The 21,322-nt window shown below is 44.6% G+C and overlaps 1 protein-coding gene across 1 annotated transcript in view; it reads right to left on the bottom strand.

The window, feature by feature from the left end:
* LOC126565326 (metallo-beta-lactamase domain-containing protein 1) overlaps nucleotides 1–20,665 on the bottom strand; it is a 55,471-nt gene extending 34,806 nt beyond the window's left edge. Inside the window, exons 1-2 of the mRNA XM_050222498.1 lie at nucleotides 20,491–20,665; nucleotides 11,630–11,797 (exon numbers count right to left, since the gene is read on the bottom strand). Coding sequence (XP_050078455.1) covers nucleotides 11,630–11,797; nucleotides 20,491–20,659 — 337 coding nt within the window. The 5' untranslated portion in view covers nucleotides 20,660–20,665. The remainder of the gene's footprint in view (nucleotides 1–11,629; nucleotides 11,798–20,490) is intronic.
* Nucleotides 20,666–21,322: the final 657 nt, after the last annotated feature.

The raw sequence follows: 21,322 nt of genomic DNA, 5'->3' as shown, positions 1-21,322 counted from the left end.
TACGGTACATGATACGCAAAAAAACAAACCTTAAGAAACAAAAAAAAAAGCTCTTGAAGCGGTCCACCGGACAAAAAGGAAGACAAAAAAACGGCTCCACTGCGGAGTGGTTTAAAGATTCTACGAAAATCAGCAAGCCTGTTTGTTGCTTCGGAAAGTGGACGATTCTACGATCCGGTTTGTGGTGAAGCGCAATTGTGCACCGAGCCCCCAACGGATCGAAAAAAAAAAAACAAACCAAAGAAAAGCTTTCCAAAAGCTTGGAAGGATTGAAGGATCGGATATTTGCCTCATTTCTGGATTTCCCAATCAATTCCCGAAAAACTCAATTCACAATCGCTTTCCCTCTTTTTATTTGGAAGCCATTTGTGAAAGGGGACTCCATTTTATCGGGACAACATTTTTTCAACTCCAGCAGAAGGAGAGGCTTTCCCCGGCGTTCCCCATTTCCCAAAACGCAACCACGGTTCGAAACGAAAACCAAAAGGTTTGTTGTTTAAGTGGCCTCTCTCAGTTTATTGCGCTTGTTACATTGTGATTCTTGTGCGCACTTGTGTAGGAGATGACGAACCTCTTTCTCCGCTTTCTTCCCTGTTCTCCATCCCCAACCAGGGAATAAGAGGAAAATTGGAACCAAAGTACCGTTCGAGCACTCTCCATATCGCCATATCGCTGAGAGGCTCATTCTTGATGGGAAGTGCATCGTTGATGGGAAGTGCTGTGGGTGTGTATGTGTGTCAGTGAATTTTTGATTTTTTTTTCTTTTTCTTATACTACCTTCCGAAAACAGCACAACAGCTAAAGCGAACGAAAAGCATAAACCACTACAGTCCGGAAGGGTGAGTTTAGAGAAAAATTAAATAAAAGTTGTTGATCCTACAGCGGCGACCGATGATGCTTTGGCGGCATCATCTCTCCTGGTATTTTCGTTCGCGTCCTATCCCATTTTTCTAATGGTTTATTCGAGTGCGTAAGTGTTTGCTGCTGCCATTTTTGAGGATGGCAATTTCGAGTTCCCGCGGCTTTTTTTTTATAGTGCAGCACGCGCTGAGGGGCTAATAAATTTTCTGCAAGCAAGCTGTTCAGCGTCCGGAAAGTGTGCGCCCGTGGCAAAATACGTGGCGCAACGGCTTTTACAACGTACTGCCGTACACAAGGATCGCTCGCGAAGGCACATATACACGCGCCGTCTAGATGATAATCAATTTTGTGCGCGTGTGACGTTTCGGGGTATGGCGTTTCAAAGCTTTTTTTTTTTATTCAAAGCTCACTCGCTGTGGGTGAGTGATTTCTTTTTCTTGTTTTTATGTGCTTTAATTTTACGCAAAACATTATTTTTTTTTGGTGTGAGAAACTCTTGTAAAAATGTAAATTGATGCCCAATAAAACAAGGATTTATCGTCTGCGGCAAGAAACGTTTGCTCTGCTAACGACGTTTGTTGGACTGAATCGTCAATATCCAGCTGTTGTAAAGCTTTGCTGACGTGTTTTATCTTTCACTGAGGTAAACTGAAACTGCTGAACCATTATTTTTTATTTATTCCTATTCGATGGTATTGTTTAATTCGCCACACAAACCATCATGAAGGAATCGTAATTTATTTTATCAATATAAAGCTTATAAATCACCATTCCAAATTAGTTCGATCATGTGAAGATTGTCCGAAAATTCTAACGAATATCTCTTGAAAAATCATTTACAATGTTTATGCTGTTCTTTTTTTGAATATTTTCAATAAAATATTCAACATTAAAAGAGTCTCGTACTAATTTAAAAAAACTGGAATTGATACGAGTTTCAAGAAGGAAGTTTTATGGAAAATTGTATTTTTAATTATATTCTACGGTAGGTATTACGACGGTTTACCTCGTAAGGTAATTTTGAAAAATTACTGATTTTTTAAATTTTCTTTTATGATCTATTTTTTTGTTTGAATAATGAAAATAAAATTTTAACCAAAAAAAATATGTTGCTTTAAATCATTTGAAAAAAGTCGTAATCCCAACTCTTAACTTACAAGAAGTTCCAGTAATATGCTATGAAAAATAAATAATACTAAATTGCTTTCACATCGTCCCAAACGGCCGGCATACTTCTAAACACCGATAGAGATGTATTTTTTATGTGACAGCATAGAAAGTACCTCATAGTAGACCCTTCAACCGTCTAAGCTTTAGTCCTCTCTTTACGCCTATTACACACAGCTGCCAGCAAAAATAAGTACCTGACGGGTAAATCCGTCCTTTCAAGCCACAAGCTCTACACCATATTCTTCCACACACTCACACACATAAACCGACAAAAAATAGGCTTCGAACAGCCGGCTAGAGGGTTACTGAAGGGTGAAAAGAACAGTGCCGCCCAGGGACCAACTGTGACGAATAACAGAACCATAAGTCAAACATAGAAATTAGGCAGCAATCAAGCGTTGCTGGTGCAACCATTTGAAGTACGCGCTTACGCTGGCGGCGTTGTTTACCGGGCAACACTCCGGCTCCCGTCACACCAGTAGCCCGGGGTTTGGTACGATCACAAACTTTTCCATTCCATCTCATCAGTTCTCATCCCTTTCTTTATTCACCACCAACAGTAACCAACAAAAAAATAGCAAACTCACGACAATAAAGGTAGTGTCTGCATAGAAGGAGGAGGAGGGTCCAGAAGCAAACGTCCCACCCGAATACTCTTGACTGGGTTTCCACTCGACTGAGGAAAGGATAAACGGTACACACAAACTCAACGAAAGCAAACACCAACCGACCCTCCGAAAAAAAAACTCCCAAGCAAACTGCACGTTCTGATTCAGCCTTCCTGGAATTTGTACCAACCGGCTCGGTGTGGTCGTTGAAGCTGCAGTTCGTGCAGAAGTTCCATCCGGCACGGGTAGAAGCATATGGGTGTATGGCCGCGCGTGTTGGTACCGATTTTTGGATAGGCCCCGGAGTTGAATAATTAATCACGACCACCAGGCCGGAACGTTTGGCCCTTCCCCCGTGCGTAGCGACCATTCGAACTAATAACGCCACGGAACAGCAACAACCACGGCGGAAGCACACAGCCCAAACCAAACATACCGTCTAATCCGCACAGAACGCAACTTTGTTTCGGAAGCTTCTCCAATATTGCTCCCCAAATCCATTATTCATCGTTGTCTCGCAACAGTTTTAGGAGGACAAGTACATTGCGAGCGAATTGCTGACTTGGTTTGGATTCGGTTCGTTTCTGTTTTTCCTTTTTCTCGGGGCAAGAGTCTGAATTCTGAGAGGATTTCTGGGTTGACGCGAACAAACGAACGCCACGTTCGTGACCTTTATGCTTAAGCAAAACGGCGGCAGCATGCATCGCCGAAGACACTCTGCAAAAGTTAGCGTCAACAATACAAACTTCTCGGCCAAAGGGGCAGCATCAGCTGGATGTTTTTTGGGGTCTAATACACCAAACAAAGCGACAAGAAAATGGAAAACAATCTTAACTCAAAGCCTTTACCCTTAATCAAAAAGCACAACAGAAACACGGAACCGTACGCCGATTTCGAATGCTGGGATCGGATGTTTGAAATAACTTTTTCACCGGGCAAGTAAGCAGACAGCAATCAGCCTTCATCACAGAAGGAAGATTCTTTTCTGTGTGTATGTGTGTCTTAATTAAGGTAGCTAGGCCTTCTCGCGCCTGTCATCGAAAAGAAATATTTTCACAAACAGCTAGCCAGCGAAACAAAGCCGTTGGAAAAACTTCTCTTATTGTCTTCGCAAACGATAAAGGGGACAGAATAAACTGGCCCGGCTAAAGGACCTCTCTCCCTCAAGTAGACAGCTATGATGGAGCAAACATGGGGCATGAAAGTAAGCAGCACCTACAATCAGCAGGAGATCAGCGGCAGCAGAAAAAGGGATTCGTTTCGCTTTTGTAAAGCTCGGGTTTTGAAATATGACTTGAAAAATTCATAAAGTCACCATTTTTTAAGCCGCAACGATTTTTCTTCACGCTGTACGTTTGTGTTCCCCCCCCCCCGTCTTTTCATCCCAAGTGTCTTTATAAGTATTCTTTACTGCCACTTTCATCAGCAAACTCCACCAAATTCCGTGACCGATTCATTCGCGCCATTTGCCAATCGAAAAGTGGAAAAAACCCAAGAGCCACTTGCCAGCTGGATGAGCGCCCACCAGCCCAGAAGGAATAAATTTTCGGTTGCAAATCAAGATGCGAGAGGGCGATAGGATGGGGCCAACCACACAACCGCTACCACCCTGCAATACACCGCATTACGCAGGTGTTGCGCCCGGGTGTCCCGGGAGGTGGAAACAGCAAGAAAGCAAGAAGAGCGAACAAAGTATATCGCATTATGAGAGGCGCACTGCAAAAAAAATTGGAATAAATGATGATTTTAATGTCTGCTTTCCGTTTTTTGGTAGCGCATTTTAGATGAGATTTTCCAATAACTTCGCGGGTAAGTAGAAAGAAAATGAGATTTCCGAATGATTTTATGCTTTTTTTCTCTCTCTTTTGTTTTTCGAGAGCCTTTGAAGCACAATCGGTGCGTCCTAAAGGGCGAGAGAGACCGGTAAAGCGGTAACGGAAGTGATCTAAAATATCAGGTAATTCAAGGTTTTGATAACGGCCGGAACGGCATTGACCGACCGGGAAGGGAAATTTAATGATCTAAATGAAAGTTCCCTGAGATTTCGTTGGAACTCTGCCCACACGGTGCCAATTCGCTAATCGACTGATAAAAGTTAATTTGCCGGAAAGGTTCATAAACATTTGCTTTAAAAGGAACGATTTAACGTTTCGTGAACGAGCACTGTGCGGCGGTGGAAGTTGTAATTTGAAGTTGACGTTGGCATCTTTCATGGCGTAAAAGGTGGACGAATTTTCTCAATAAAAAAGCACAGTTGTACTCTTGCAATATGGAACATCGTGGAAATGTTACCAAAGCATTAATGGGATTCAATTATTATTCTTCTTCTGAGCTTAACGAACATTCTAGGGCGGTCCGGGTGGGATTTAAACCCCGGTACTGTGGTTTGAAGACCGGCGCCGAAGTCGCCAATACCTACGGGCCACCCCAATAATCCAATGGGAATGATTGTATCTTGTAAATATTGAATAATTGCTGGCCCATTTCTGTCCTTTTTAGACTAATGTAAGATTTTTGTTTTCTTCATAACTAGTTAGAGAAATCTGGAAGTAGTTATTGGTCAATTAGTACATAGATTTCCAACCATTGCTGGATTAATAAACTATAAAACCTCTTTTCACCAACAAAATTGTCAGTTGATCCTTTCCGGATGGAGGCAACTGTAGGTACAGAACGACCATAATACGCATCTACCTAACCGACAATTACAATTCCCGCTAATGGCAGTTATTATCATCAGGAAAATTGTGCCTATATTGTGCCTCATGCATCTCCAGCCCCACCAGGTGTAACGTGGTGAAAATTTCGGCAAAGCGCCACCCCATATGGAATCAGGGAAGCTCGCAAAAGACACATGTCTCGCTTTAACGTCACCGGAGGCTGCGCGAGATACGTTCGCAGTAGAAATCGAATTTCCGCCCACCGGAGGAAATAATATTACCCACCAGCAGATGTGTGCGCGCGCGTGTGTGCGTGTGTGTATGTATGTATGTCTTTCCATCAAGTTCGTTCCCCTGTGGACATTAGCACAGTGGGAGATGTGTGAAGAATAGTAAAAAAAAAACTCACAAAACCTGTTTAACGAAACACTTGAACCGAGCCGAAGCAGCCCCCTCGAATGCCTGAGGTGTGGTGATATTAAAATTGTCCTGGGATCTGGTCACACCGCCAAAAGAAGAGACAAAAGCGCCACCCTGTGTGTATGTGTGTAGCGCTTCGGAGGAACCCATCGCAAGAATCACTTCAAATGAGGTTCCGGTCACTGGAACGATAACAGGACCTACATCCGGTAAAAGTTAGTCCGAACGGAGATCTTCCGGAACTCCCTCTGGTTCGAGTGTCTCAGTCTCCTACCAAGCGCTGGCCAAAGGAAGTCTCCATTTTGTGGCATCCCTCAGTAACAAATGGCTTCGGCTTAAGACTGCCAGCAGCAGGACTGGCATCATCGAGTAAAGCAGGTCGCTTCCCCCCGAGGAGCACACAAAAAAAAAATGAACGATGAACTCATAACCGTCTTGATGAAAGTTGGACTCGGGACGAGATATTGTCTCCCACGCTACGAACGTTGTCCATCCTCCCTCCGGAACCGTTTTGATCGACTCAAACTCATGTCGGCAATGTTGGTTCATTTGTTCACCGCTAGCAGGAGAGGAGAGGCGAAGAGCACAATCCATATGTGGTATGCCTTTCGTCGCACACAGGATATTACCGTCGCCACAAACCTTGCGAAATTGAATTTTAGTTTCCTTCACTGTCGCAACACCCCAACCATGCTTCCATCCATGGAGCGCGTGGGACAAACACAACAACAAAAAACATCGATCCGTGACGCAAAATGCTGCGAGAGATCGCTTGGGTACAATGAACAACAAAAGATTTTCCTTCGCTCATTTTCCTTTTTGTTGCTCTCTATTTTTTGCCTTCCGCTCGGGAAACAGGGAGGCCAGTTATGTGGAAACACCTTCCGCTTTTTTTTTCCAGGAAACGAACAGTACAAAAGTGGGACTCCAGACGGGAAAGACAGCTAACCGGAGGGATGAAGCCCATATCCGTCAACTGTTTCCCGATGCCTGTATGTGTTCCGCTCTCAGTTAAAGGCAACTCGATTATGGAAATGTCACGTCGTGCGGTACCACACAGCGTGATATGGATTCGAAGCTGTCTCGTCAAAAAAGAAAAGCCGGATCAGCCTGGATCCCTGGGACACCAGCGAGGGTTCGTCTCTATGGGGTGCGGAGGAAAGCGAACGGATGAGTCACGGGCAGGCGGATGAGTGTGGAATTTCACACTGTTTCTGATAGCTTTCCGGCCGTACCGTGCAACGCCACCGAATCGTCCCTCGGTCATGGTTGCTCTGCAACAACCAAGTGGCAGCTTAAGCAATGGCGGCGGGCCCAAAGTACCTACTATCATCATGTTACTCGCTCAAATTTTCCTCTTCCGAAGCGTCTCACACCGTCGCCCCAATGTGCACGGTGTGGCGGAAATCAAAATCCCTCCTGCTGATGCTGCTGCTGCTGCTGCTGTCACTGGATGGATGGATGGATGAGGACAGGGACATGGAAAATCTTACCACGAGCAAATACGTGCCGACTTACGTGTGTATCGCACAAATCGCGACACACAGTCAAACACACACACACACACATACAAGTACCCGGGTACACCGCAGCGCAGATGAAATTACAGCGAATCCTAGCAACTGCGTGATTTTTTAACTTGACAGTGACAGAGACGTCATCACAGCGAAACGATCACAGCGCCGTCAGAGTGCAGTTGGCAACGAAACGGAAACACCTACCGGATGTCAGATATTTCTTTACGCGCGCTCGCTTTTTTGTCGTTGTTTTCGTCGTCCCTTTCGAAAGCACACAAAACAACGCCCTTTCGTTATTTTGTGTCGTGGTGCACACACACACATTGTTGCCAGGGAACGCAAGCTCTCAAATCAAAATTGCATTCAACTCTTTCTGTGCCAAGAATTGGCGAACAGCGAACCGGCGTAACACTCGAGCGAGTTAAGTACACGTGATCCGCGATCCGTTCGCTTTATAATCAAGATAAAGGAATGGCGGAAACGCACACGTCACACACACAAAGGAGCTAACGAAGAGAAACGAGTGCTGGGAGGTTTGAGTTGCCAGAAAAAGCATATTGGAAACATTTGATATTTATTGTTTGGGTTGTTATTACCTTCACTATGGTAAAGCGAACAATGCTGCTTGACGTAGGATGTGAGTTGAACGGAATGACAAAGAGCTGGAAATTCTTCTATGAAATATTAATTTGGGATTATAAGGCGACAAGTGATTAAAATGTTCCCAGAAATATCCTCGATTGAGTGATAGCAGATGCTGAAGCAGTTTCCTTTAGTCTGCGAAGAAACCTCGTTGTTTTAAGCTTTGTAGGGTTCCGAACTCCTTATCAGAATAGGAGAACAAGAAAGAAATTTCCGGGAAAAAGTGGGATGAGCCTACACTAACAGTTGAAAATGAAATGATGCTAATATTAAGTTGCATTCCCTCTAAAACGATTTCTTTCAAGGTGCAAAATGTTATCAATGTATAAAGCGTTGTATCCTTCACGATGCGAAAATACAATATCTCCACGACGCACCTTCACTGCATCGTCTCGTTTGGTTTCAATCTACCGTATCTTATCCAACCGCACAACATTGTGTGATCACATTTAAGTGGTCAATTTTCATGAAAATTTTCGAATATCGCACCCCATCCCATTGCTTTTTCAGTTTGCTATTTATTATCACGCTAAAAAAGCGAACATACACACAACAAACCTCCCCAAATTTCTCTGAGTCACCCTAATCAAGCTTGTTTGACACGTTCGCACTCTGTTGCGTTTTTGTTGCGATAAAAAGTAAGTGGGTGAAACATACCATTGTCTTCACTTTTCCCAGAAACTGCCTCCGTAAAGCATAGGGCCACCGCTCTCGCAAACTCGCCGTAAACGAACTGGAAAAGACTGTGAAGGATGCTTGTTTTTGCTATCAGTAAGCGAGCCGAAAAATGGTTTTGCGATCACCCCGCAACAAAAAAAAAAAAAAAGATCGCAACGAACTGTATCGCCTGGTAATGTTTCGTCGTAACAAAAACAAAAGCAGCAATGTGTGCGCAGTGTTCCAGGCGAACGTTTTCATAAAATTTTATCTAAATCCTTTTCACGACAGTAAGCGCCACCAGTCAACCGACCGGTTCACAAACAGTCTCTATATCGCCTGTATTGTTTCTAGACGATGGTGACGAAAATGAAAAGAATCGCGAAACGCGTTCCTGAAGGATATTCACCGCGTGCGATGCAGACAAAGGCGCCGTCCTACGGTGGCATCGATTGCGCTTTTCTTTTGATTTGCCTGCCGTCTTTTTGATGGCACACAGAAGACAAAACATCACAATGGAAAAGTTAATAAGCATACGCAGAGCGTCAGTGTATATACTCTGGCATCTCAATCTTTGACTTCCTTTACCGCGGCAGCCATTATCGCGTTGATGGTGGTAGTGATGCTGCAAAAATAAAAATCACATCCCCAAACCTTGCCAACATTCCCAATCGCACACACAGACACAAAAGACTTCGGCAAACAAACACACCCGACAGAAGAACCGTAACACCCGTAGCACAAAGAAGTTTAAAAAATACCTTAAACTTCCCAACTTCCACTTCCGCACCGCCAACCGTAATTGAAAAGTCTTCAGGAGTAGCACCCAGCAGCAGCATCACCACCATCCAGGGCAGGATTCATAAAGCAAACAAAACGGAACTCGGGCACTGGCAGCACCGAATCTGTATCAGGATCGTACCATTAATTTGCGCTACGGGTTTTGGGAGTATGGGTTTTGTGCCAGGGCGGAGGTTTTATGAGACACCGCCGTACCTGTGTCCCGTATCATTTTCCGCAGTGTACAACCGCACTATCTGACGCAGTCACGGTACACGAGAGCATGCCCGAGAGCGGGCGATCCGCGGCGAAACACATTCCGTTCATTCATGCTCTGCCATAACGCGAATGTTAAGTGAGCCGAAAATGGTAAACGGTAAAGTAGTAGTTTCAAGTTATGAGTTGAATTAAAATTATCGATTTTTGGGATGTTCAAAGGGAGTCCAGTCGATTAGTAACTGTAAGCGTCTGAAGGTATGGAATTTGCTTTTTATATCGTCAAGGATACGGGTAGGATTAGGAGAATTTAGGATCGTTTGTTAGGATTTATTTTATTTAGGATTCAGGAGAACCTTCAAATTCAGAAAAATTCTTCGGAACATGAAAGAAGCTCCAAAAAAACAAAACACACCAATTGCATAGCTGCAGGAAATGTCCTACTCAGCCCAATCTCTAAATAATGTCCTATTTCTTTTGTCTCTCAAAACCCTGACGAAAATAGTCCCCCGACAAAGGGAAACTCATAACGCACGATTCCAACATATTCCTGGAAGTTAGCTCCAGATATCAAAATGGTTTCCACGAAGGAAATAAATTTATTGCGAAACCGAGCTACCAGGAATTCGGAATTCAACCGTAAGGTATTTCTTCAAGACCAATCAAACACCACCATGGCGACTAAATTGCCTCTTGTGTATACACACACACACACGCACGTGCACGCGTATGACGCTACAAGGCCGTACATCTTGTGGTTTGTGATAGCTGCAACCAGCCGGAAAAGTAAGCTCAGGTCAAACTACAACTCGGCCGGAAAAGAGGCGAAAACTCTCCCACATCCCCCACCCATGAGTAACGAGCATGCGAGAGTCGATCATGCACAAAAAAAACGAGGAACCACCGCCTGGAATTGGCACGCTGATCGGGAACAAATTCCGACGGCAAGAAAATAGCAACGGACTCCGAAAAGAAAAGAAAAAAACCTGGCACCCGCTCAAGAATGTCACCGGGCGAAATGAGGCGAAGAAAATAAAATTCCACAGCTCGCCCAAAAGACGTCCTACACAGGGTACACGCGGGGTGTTTCTTCTTCGCTTGCGCTTACACTCGGCAGAAGGCAAAAACAAGCCCCACGCCAATAAGGCCACCAGGGCGAAAAATGATACATCTTTTCCCCATGATCCGACACGGGAAGGTCCCAAGAACGAACGAATCTACCCATCCCCAAAGCTCACGTTGCCGGCTAAATCGCGACCGGAACGGCACATCCGTAGCGGCTTGGCAGATTGTGCCGTTTGCTGTGGCGACGGTAGGTTATAAGAGGGTGATCTAATTTCGACTTGATTTTTCGCATTCGTTAGTGCCCAAAATCCCACGACATTGCCCCCTCGTGAGTGTTGGGGGCGGTATTGGGCTGGGGAAGAGCCTTTTTCCTTGCAGTCCATCGGCGCACTGGCACAGTCTCTCGCTCGCTGCTGGTGACGTGTCAATTTTCTGTTTATTTATTTCGGTAAATAAGTTTATGTCGCACGTCGCCACCAACACCGTCGTCTTCGCTCTTGAATCCCCCGAAACCGTACGACGAAAACACCCAAGATCATCATTATCGTCTTCATCTCTTCTGAGTCGCTCTCGTCTGGGCTTTGCAATGGGCGAAAGATTTTGCTAAAACGGTATCAATTTCGGACAACGATACCAGCTTCACCGTTAACGCTGAAAGACGACGGATCCATGATCCCAAGAGCGTCACTTACTACAGCAAACGCATGCAGGAATTGGAACCGCTTTGAAATGAACATGATTTTGCTGTCGGATGTCCCTTCCTTGCCAACGTGCTTCGTCTGCCCGTTTGCACAGTCGGCTGCGGATGGTTCGTTGTCTTAATGTCAAACAATCAAGTCCATCCGGGAATCATCCACCAAGCTAGACACATCAAACCAATGAGCTCTGCCAAGTTCTAGGGGGAAAAAGCGATACAAACAGGGACGGCATTTTGCTAACGAAATCGGGACCTGAACCTTCTTGTGGGACAGTTCTTCTGCAACAACAAAAAAGCAACCCCCTCTCCCCGTGCCAACCCAGCCCAGCTACTTACCGGCGTCGAAATCATGGACGTAGTAACGATTCCGGTGGGAAATATTAGTGCCAACGATGTGCCGCTTCGCCCGCAGGAAAAGGTTATTATTCCCCAGATGGTCGGAATGTCCATGTGTGCTCACGACGTAGTCGATGTCGTCCGGATGCAGCTGATGCTCCTGCAGTCCTGGTTGTTCAAACGCGCGCGCATCGTCCACGAACGCATTTATCATCGTGTGAAGAGACATGGGAAAATAAAGGCAAGAAAGTAAAAGAGAAAAATAAGTTAGACAGCAATCAGACACTTGGTGCATGTCGGTGAGACCTTCTAGAGCGCAGAAGTATACGTACGAACTGCACGAAAACACTGTCAGACCAGCAGGGTGAAGTACAATTGGACACCAGCGACTGACAGATGGTACAAAACGATGAGAAATGTGATACACTTTGTACAGCTTTTGTGTGGCGCTTCTCGCTACAACAAAAACCTCAAAGATAACTCCGAATCCTTCCTGTTCTTCTACCGCTGTTTGCACAGCTTCCCTCTTCTGCCTGCCGATAATAGATCTTCCAGAATCTTTTGATGATGCATCACCATCATCATGCGTCACACATGACATGCGATCTGGACCAGACTTTCGCCGGCACCCGGAAGTGTTTCTTACAATCTTTGGAAAATGACACAGAAATGACAGAAAAAGGTATCATACGACAAATCGTCATTCCAAACGCTCTGGTACGCTCTCGGGCCTCTCTTTCTCTCTCTCTCTCTCTCGTATGCTATTGATTTTCTCGTCCCGAAAGTCTCAGCTTCCCGATCTGCTGTGGATTTGCCAGTGTGGTGGAATTGAAGGGAGGTTTTATCACCTTCCCGGCGGTACCTAGCAACCACCCGCAAAGCTGGGCAGGGAGAATCGTTCGATTATGAACCCACGTGTTTCCCTTTTTCCTTCCTAACACCAATCCCCGGGTGCGATCCGATGCCTCCACAACGAGTTAGGTGTCGGAGGAGAAGAACAAACAACAAAAGCGCATAAATCGCACAATTGCCGTATCTTGCACGTTGAAGCCACCACCATCTTGCTCCCGTTGTTTTTTATTACCACCACAACCACCTTGCAGGCGGAACCATGAACAAGGCGGTGGAAAACAGGACGACGGCATTCCCAAGCAGCGAATGTCTTCGGTGGTCACGTATCCGTCGGCTCGCAGATTACGGTTCTCGGGTTTTTACGGAACCTTTTTGTGTTTGAGTGTGTGCGAAACTGTACCATACGTTTCCTTAAGCCTCTCCGCCAACCCTTTTGGATGCTGTTTCCCCGTCCTTGTTGGCTGGCTTATAATAATCAATAACTACATTCATCTCCTGATTCTCCACTTAGTTAAGGGAATGCCGAGGGAAACCCTCACATTGGTGCTGCAGTTTTCATTCCCTCTTTTCCCACACACATATACAGACACCCGTTCACTCATGGCAGTGAAGCCTTTCTAGAGCCTAAAACAACTCCATGTTCATACTCGCTTCCCAGTGTGTGGGGAACGGTGTGTGGTCTCTCACCCATACCACTGCACCGAAAGCCCATTTTCCGTTTTTCCTCGCAGTAACACCACCGAAAAGGACGAACACGCTCGGGTCGGGTTTCGTGAGTGCTTCGGTACGACTAACACCGCATTCCGGAGGCGAAGTACACACAGTACACAGACACCACCATCTCAATCCCGATGACCCGAATGTTGTGGTTTCATCGTGATGCTCTGGAATCGGTCACGAGGTTTCCTCCCATCTTTTTGCCCTTGCGCTTTTCCACCACTTTCCTACGGAGGCCAATAAACTATTGCCACAGAGTGATGCAGTGGTCCTTTAAATCTGGATCCCTTCCGGATTTTGCCAGCAGCACACTGTATCCGACCTGAGCTCCTTTCTTTCAATAGATCCGGTGATACCGAAGAGTGTGCAGCAGGTAACAAAAGCATCCGTATCTTCCCAACAACGATGGTGGTACGAGAATGATACGAAAATTGAATGAAGATATAGAAATGAAAAACGTAAGCCTTCGTAAATCCTCATAATCGGACATCAAAAGGGATTAGACGATGTCTCGGAGCTGCTAAGTTAATGTTCTTCTGTAGAACTTCCTCCGCTTCCTCCAGGCGTAAGCTTCTTTCCAAGCGATTTTGTTTCCTCGGGAAGTGGATATTTTCCACCGGCAGGTTTTTGCTCGTGTATCCGCTCACCCGAAACCGAAACGAAACACAACACGAATCTGAAATGTAAGACATCAAATTAAAATTATCGATCAAAAGGAAAAGCTGCCCTGAAGGAGCCGTACCTTTTATTGGTTGTAACTGACATGCTCGAAAAGGTGCTTTGTTGCCGATGGAAGACAAAGTGGATGTTGCAAATTTGCATTTGCCTTAAACACAATGCCTAACTTTTTCGGTAGCAATGAGGGTTTCTTTCCCATTTTTGTTTCTTTTTGCTTTGACCGAGATTACCAACCATTCCACCTTTGCAGGGCCCATGAATAATGGTGCGGCCAGCCCCGTTCACTTTAACGTCAGTGTAAGAAATATTGCAAAAATATTCATACACTGGTGTGTGTGTGTGTGTGTGTATGTGTGTGTGTGTGTGTGTTCACTTTAAAGTGTGTTTTGCTTCTTTCCTGTTTTTTTGTTTTTGTCGTGTGTCTGCTGTTTACAGCAATATCCACTACACCATGTCTGCCAGCGCTGCAGGGCACGTGCTAGAGGGCGATGAATATTCATCAAAATTTCATACTTCTACCACAAGAAACCAGCAGCAACATACCGGGGCTCATTTTCGCAAAGAATGCCACCCGCTCATCAACTGCAGATTGGGGAGCGGTTGGTTCAGCGCTCTAAAAACATTGCTGCCTCCACGCCGAAATGGGAGATTATTCAAATCGACATTGCACATCGCCATTTTGCTTCGCCAGCTAAAACCAGGGCAAGTAAGCGAGAGATGGAGAGGGATATCCTAAACATCATGAAACAGGGGTTTTCAGATAATTGCCAGTGTCTCATTTGATATCACAATATTGGCACATAATTGCACACAACCTGCAATTTGTGGAAGGTTGTTTAGGGAAGTATATTACTGAACTATCTTGAGCTGAGGTTTTTAGAGCATATTTATGCTTGCTTCTCACACACCTTTAGTCCATGCACTTACATCCACTTACATCCATGATTCCGAGATATGGAACTTGTACAAAACTGTCAAAATCCTCTTAGCTGCAATTTTTTTTTTCTTTTTTGTTTATTTATAGAGACTTGGAGTCTTAGAGACTATTTTCGCCTCTCTAAACTTAGCTGCAATCAAGGAGAAGATGCTAAGGTTTTTTTTAGGCACCATATGCTTCGAAAAACAATGCATGACCAGCTACCAGCTGAGAGTAATGGTGTGGATGCGTCCACCGAGACTCCAGAACGAATCTTATCTACTGCGAAACGATTTCTGTAGCAGACCGAGAGCTCAAAGAGGTTGTGGCGCATGATAGGTAAGTAAACAAGCATCACATTAGCCGCCGTATTAACTATAAACCGTACAATGGTAGTCATCAGATGATGGAAAGAATGACAGGAATCGAGCTCTGGTTCTAGGTCATCTAACGGCTAGAATCTAACGGCTTATTAGACTTGCCAATACCATGTTATTACCCGGCTGGGATTTGAACGCCGGTCCAGCCGTTTTAAGAACGTCGCAGCTGTGTCGGTCCACTCCAGTTCCCAATAACTAGCGGTACTAATGTTTTTTCTCCTGGAAAAACCTCCTCTTCATCGTGAAATTATTTCACAGCATCATTGCACCCAGAGCTGGTATTCTAGCAAAATCAACTATAAACCCCTGCAGGTCCGACGGACGAAAAACTGACTAAACACACATGAAACACACACACATGAATTCACAGCATCAGTGTGCAAGTTCCATGCTCTGGTGTAAAGCGCTGTTGTATCTAAAAAAGGCCTCTCCCCAGTGCCGTTAGTACGTACAGATTAGAGGCTGGCCGAAACACGAATGAACTTTCGTACTGCGGGAAAACACATCAGGACCAGGCGTGCTGGAAAGAGGCGATCAGGGTTGGTAAGCAAAACTTCCCGACCGTTTGCTAAAACCACTTTATGAAAACTACCAAACTAACGTCCAGTCCAGTGCCAGTGTGCTCGCCCGCCTACCCGGAAACCGGAAGCACCATCGGTGAGAGGTTACGCTTCTTCCGTGTTCCTCCTCCTGCCCTTTGTGGAAAGTCGTTCCAGCCAGTTAATTGTGGTAACGTTTCTTCGTTTCGGGGCAGCCGGTGTATGAGTTGATAGAGATAAAGAGATTTTGAGCAAGCGAGCGAGCGACAGAGATAGAATGGAAAAGTTTTCCCGCGAGATTCTCCAATCCGATTGTCCGATGTGCAAAAACGGTCCGACGGAAGATTAATCCTCGTTTGGCTTGATTGGCATCATTATGAAGTTTGGAGGATGTGGCAGTAGGAGAGAGAGAGAGAGTGAGAAAGTGAGCGAGAGTTATTAGACTTCGGTCAGAATTGACAATCGAAATCGAGGGGGCTGTGGACCAGGCACTGATAGCGATGCAAAAAGCGAGCAAAATGCTAAAATAATTTGCTTCTTCTCCGGCCGGTTTGGTTGGTTGGTTTTAGCTAACTTTCTATCGTTTCCCATTTTTATTTGTGACTCTCGCGAGAGTTTCATCGTTCATTACTGCACTGGTTTGGCTGTTCGAAACCCCCGGAATCGAACTTTTATCCCTTATTTACATAACCCGAGTGCGTTTTTGCTTCTACTAGGTCGGTCCAAATTGTCGGGAATGATTAATGTTCATGAGCATGTCCCTTTAACCGTTGTGGCTTTTCGTCTCGATTTTCCATTTCATTCGTTTTTCTTGTTAAGGTGTGGGTGTTTTTTTTTAATTTCCAGTTTTTTATACCCCCCCAAAACTGAAATTCATCAATCAAGTTTGCTCCTATCACGTGACTGTTTCTCAATTTCTACTCAATTGCAAAACGAAAAACATATCACTAAGTCAAACGCAGCTCAGAAAGCGCTCTAAGCGCCGACCCCGGCACCTTGCACCGGATACGCGATGAGATCAATTTATTTCGCAACTTCACAATCATGCTGCGAGCAATGATTCCTACCAGTGACCTGTTTTTTTTGCGCTAAAATATCGCACAATCAATTGTGAACAAAACATCGCTTCCGGTAGCCTGATACAGTTCGTTTTTTTATTTTCTCTTCGAAATGGAAATGAAAAAACTTTCTAAATTAGTGTTGCACTGCAAAAGCTGTGCGCACGTTATTTTCTCGGCTTTTGTCCATTTGCTTTCCTTTTTAAAACGTCACTATACGATAGTCGCACCGTTTTAGGTCGTTTCCCAGTTTCCCTATCTCAGTCACTTGAAGAAGGCAGCCTGTTACCGTGGAAGGTAATACAAAGAATGAGCGCAAAATTAAATGAACTGTACGGAATTGTTTTTTGAAATATCGTTCAACTTGAATGGTTCGCATCGAATCGATGGTGATTCCTAGTTTATTGGGTGCTTAGGAAAGTGCGTCACAGATTTGATTTAATTTGACGGAAAAGTAGGGAATGCAAAAAATGGCAAGAAATGTTGAAACTTACGAGTTGACTGAAAAATACTTTAATTGTTAATCTTATCTTCTGATCTTTTTTGGGAAGCTATTTGGGTAGTGTGTATTATTCTTCAACGTAGTCAAAAGGACAGGCGCATGTTTCTCACTTGTAGACGTTCATCTTATTTTTATCAAAATTTCCTCCACTTTGACGTAGAGATATCTCTACCGTTTGAATGTCATACAATCCCTAATTTGACGTATTCATACTGATTTAATATAAAGTGCCTGAAAAAGTCATCGTTTGCTTTGAAGTTTCACCATTGATAATGACATCCGACAATTATTAGCGATCTTATAAACCGCCTAGCACAATGACTGGCAGCATTGTTTGTTAATGCCGATTCTCTTTTGATTCACACTTGACTTGGATCAAATCATATTACGGCAGAGCGTTTCTGGAGCGTAGTTTTACTAAAAATGACATTCTTTGACAACTACATTTGAAGAGTGCAGGACCTTGAGTAGCCCCATTACTACTCTTGGTTGTAGTTTCAAAAAGAAAAGAGCCACTAAAAAAAAAACTATATTTTTAGGTGGCAGAGCCTATTGGCAACGGTAAAAGAAAGTTATTTGAATGTTGTGAAGTTTTACTTCAATCGTTAAATGTTCAACAAGCCTTCATATAGTTTGTTTCTTTACCAATTGTGTATTTTGATTTAATTATCAATTTTTCCATAGAACTGGCGTTCTTTTCGGAGTTTTTCCACGCATCCCCATTTATTCGTTACATTCCTAAAATGTATTTCTTTACCAAACTCTCATCGCTAGAAGCTAGTAGCTAGAAGCACAAACTCTATTTGACATTAATTTTTAAAAAGCTACTCTTAAGCTACATAAATTGCTTGCATAATTTTGCATATTTCTTCCAACCCAACACAAAAGCAAATCGAGAACATTATTGCCATAGCCACTGAGAGAAACCTTATAAACTGAACAGTGAAATTGAGTGTAAATAGCATCACAACTTTCACACACCCCCAACCGGTTAACCAAGTATCGAAATTTTCTAAATCCACATCCAATAACCATTCCAAAACCGGGCCTCGGTACCGCCTGGCTGGTTGGCAAATAATATTTGTCTACATCCACCCTCCCTAGGACACTGCGTTCTCCCATCATCTAACAAGTAGTACACATCGATTGGACAAAAAACCTTCATCGTACAAAACTTTCTTCTAAAACCGTTTGCAATTGGAGCAAAAGCAGAAAAAAAAGCGATTGCGAGAAAACGCCAACGCCAAAAATTCGCTATCGTACAACCGTCCTCGGGCAAACAATTTACCCGTCGCGGTCGCGCGACTTCATTCAACTGTTCCGTCGCCTTTGCGAAGAACAAGCGACGGCAAACCATTCAAATGACCACCGTCATCATCGGCAGGCGGTCGAGCTAAATCGTGACCGTGTGGCGTGTGTACGTTGCGGTATGTTTAAGCTCCAAAGCGAAAAAGAAGAAACGCACCAAACGCGCAAAACGACAAAAGCTTAATCAAAAGTTCACCAAGCAGCAGTGGAACGAGCGCTGACTCGAACTCACGGTAAGCCACACCGTGTTTCCGATGAAGAAACAAGGGAAAAAGGTGGTTCTGTAGGGGGATGGGAAAACGGGATTCTAAAACCGTACCGTATCAGCGTTTTGTTGCTGCTGAATGTTTCCCGTGTTTGTCGGTTGTTTGGATGACGGTGCTGCAGAACTTCTTGCTCGTCATTGCGTGCTTTTCCGATGTTTCACCTCGTTCCGGAAATGTTCGCAAGCTCGCAAACATACACACACACCGACCACATTCTCACGCTTAGTTTTCAACCCTCGTTTGAATGTTTTATTCTAACTGCTCCGTGCCCTGTTCGTTCGTTTCCATTCCTAATCCCACCAGTCCATTCTGAATCCGACTCCCTGGAAAGGCGAATGATTTTCCACTGTCTTACTACCCGTCTATCTGCCGCGCTCTCTCACTACTTAACGATAGTTTTTCGCCTTAAAGACGATGGGAATACACAAAAGCACTCCCTCTTTTATATCCATTCCGGGTGTCCCTTTTTCCTCCGGCTTCCTTTCACCCGTTTTTCCCTACCGCGTGACAGGAATTGATTGGTTTGCGGGAAAACCTGTGTACGAAACCAAAGAACCCACTTTTCCATTTTCACTTCAAAAAGGTGGCCGCACCGCTTGCTTTCTGATTTGTGAAGTCGTATCCCCCGCACGAATCGAATCAACCCCCAAACTGCCCTTTGAAAACGGAAAACTATTTCAAACAGTTGTCTTCGGTAAAAGGCTTCGCTCGCTTGCTATCAGCATCGAAACATCACTTCGAAGCACATCACCAAACTTACTCCTTTCAATCGTGCACATATACATGTGTGTGTATGTGTTTACAAGTGCCACAAACGCTTCTGCGAATCGTTTGTTCTTGTAATGCGTGTAGCTGTATCCACCATGCGTCTCCATCGGCATCATTACCCAGCGCATAATGTTCTCGAAGAAAGGGTTTTTCGAATGGAGCCAAAACAAAAAATTGAATCCTCTGTATCCAAGCTACCGAGCACCGACGAGTCAATGGACGTAGTAAAACTGCGCACTCGTGAATATCGTGAAGCACCGAAAGGATATTGAGCCATTGTGTATCGGCGAACAGCACGTTAAAGTATCTTCTTCTGTTCGAGTACATCGAGAGCGAAGCGAAAAGAAGGTTTCTTACCAAGAGGACCGAACAGATTAAGGAAAGTGGTTATATTTTCCACCACACACACACACATATGTGAAGATACATACATACGAAACCTTCATACGGGGACCGTTGGAACCGGTCCAGAGGAAAGTGAAAATGCTTCTCGCACTTGACCCCTGCCGAGTGTCTATCTCCGTAGCGTAGTTGCCAAAATAAAGAGAAAAAAACCCTTCAGAATGTCCAAATGGCAATTCGATTTCAGACGGCTGCTTTCTGCACCCACCCATCGCTACGGTGCCCGTTGAGGTAATGAGCTTTTTTGCTTCTTCTTGCCCAATAATGCTCGAAACCGGCCATCAGAGCACGAAGATACGATACGGGACGTATAAATAAAGCTCGCTAAACTCTTAATTTCCGGCCATCTTTTCTTGTGAGTTTTCTTGTATGTGCTGATGTGAGATTCTTCTTGTCGTACAGTTCCTTATAGTTGGAGAAGAGTATGGTTAAGGCCATGACTGTATAAATTCCCAATGTACTTCCAAGTACTTACGCTGCAAAAGCAGATCGCCATCCCAAGGTGTCATCGTGTCGACGATGACGTTGCAATCGGGGCCTTTGATCAGGGTGCAGGTGCAGTTGGCCAGCATCGGATCGTCGGGCTTCGGGACCTCCACCTCGTACTTCGAGTAACCCTCGCTTAGGATGATTATTTCGTTCATAGTTTGCTGGTCGAGTTTGCGGTATCTTTGCAGAGGTAACGAAAAATTGATTATTTGGCTGCCGCGTTTCCTGCTCGCTTGACACAGTCCGCCGGGGTGATGCACCACGCATAGAACGATGTGATAAACCGAACCGAACCGTTAAGAAAATACAAAACAAACTCTCTCAAACGCACAACGCAAAACCGAACTAAACGTATCCTTCTTGTCGCTTGTTTTAAAACTATCTTCCCCATTCCGGAGTTCCGGCGTTCTCCGGGAAGGGATGCTTGGAGCATATTATCATCTCCAAAGCAAACACGGGATCGAAATGATTCCCGATTTACCCAGAAAGGAGGACCACGGCAGGAGCGAAACGAACCAACGGACCGCACCAAAGGGCCGGATATCGGACGACGCTAGTGACGACGCGCGTAGTACGCGTAGCTTTTTTCTTCCAGAGCCAGGATTATCACCTTCCCTGTTCCATTTTTCGATTCGAAATTGGAGTTGATGTTTGAAAGAACATCGGCCGGTTATCTTTCTACGGGTTTCTTTCACACACAAATCACTTAAAGCACAGTGCCAACTTTACACTTTTCCGATCCACACATTTTTTTACCAACGCGGAAAGCGATTTCCGTTCCAGCTGTTTTGCGCTTTGCGGGCTTTTCTCCCGTATTT

This window comes from Anopheles maculipalpis, chromosome 3RL (genome assembly GCF_943734695.1).
Source record: "Anopheles maculipalpis chromosome 3RL, idAnoMacuDA_375_x, whole genome shotgun sequence".
NCBI classification, from domain to species: Eukaryota; Metazoa; Arthropoda; class Insecta; order Diptera; family Culicidae; genus Anopheles; species Anopheles maculipalpis.
Note: the sequence above shows the minus strand (reverse complement) of the source record. Positions and strands in the feature narration are given on the sequence as shown.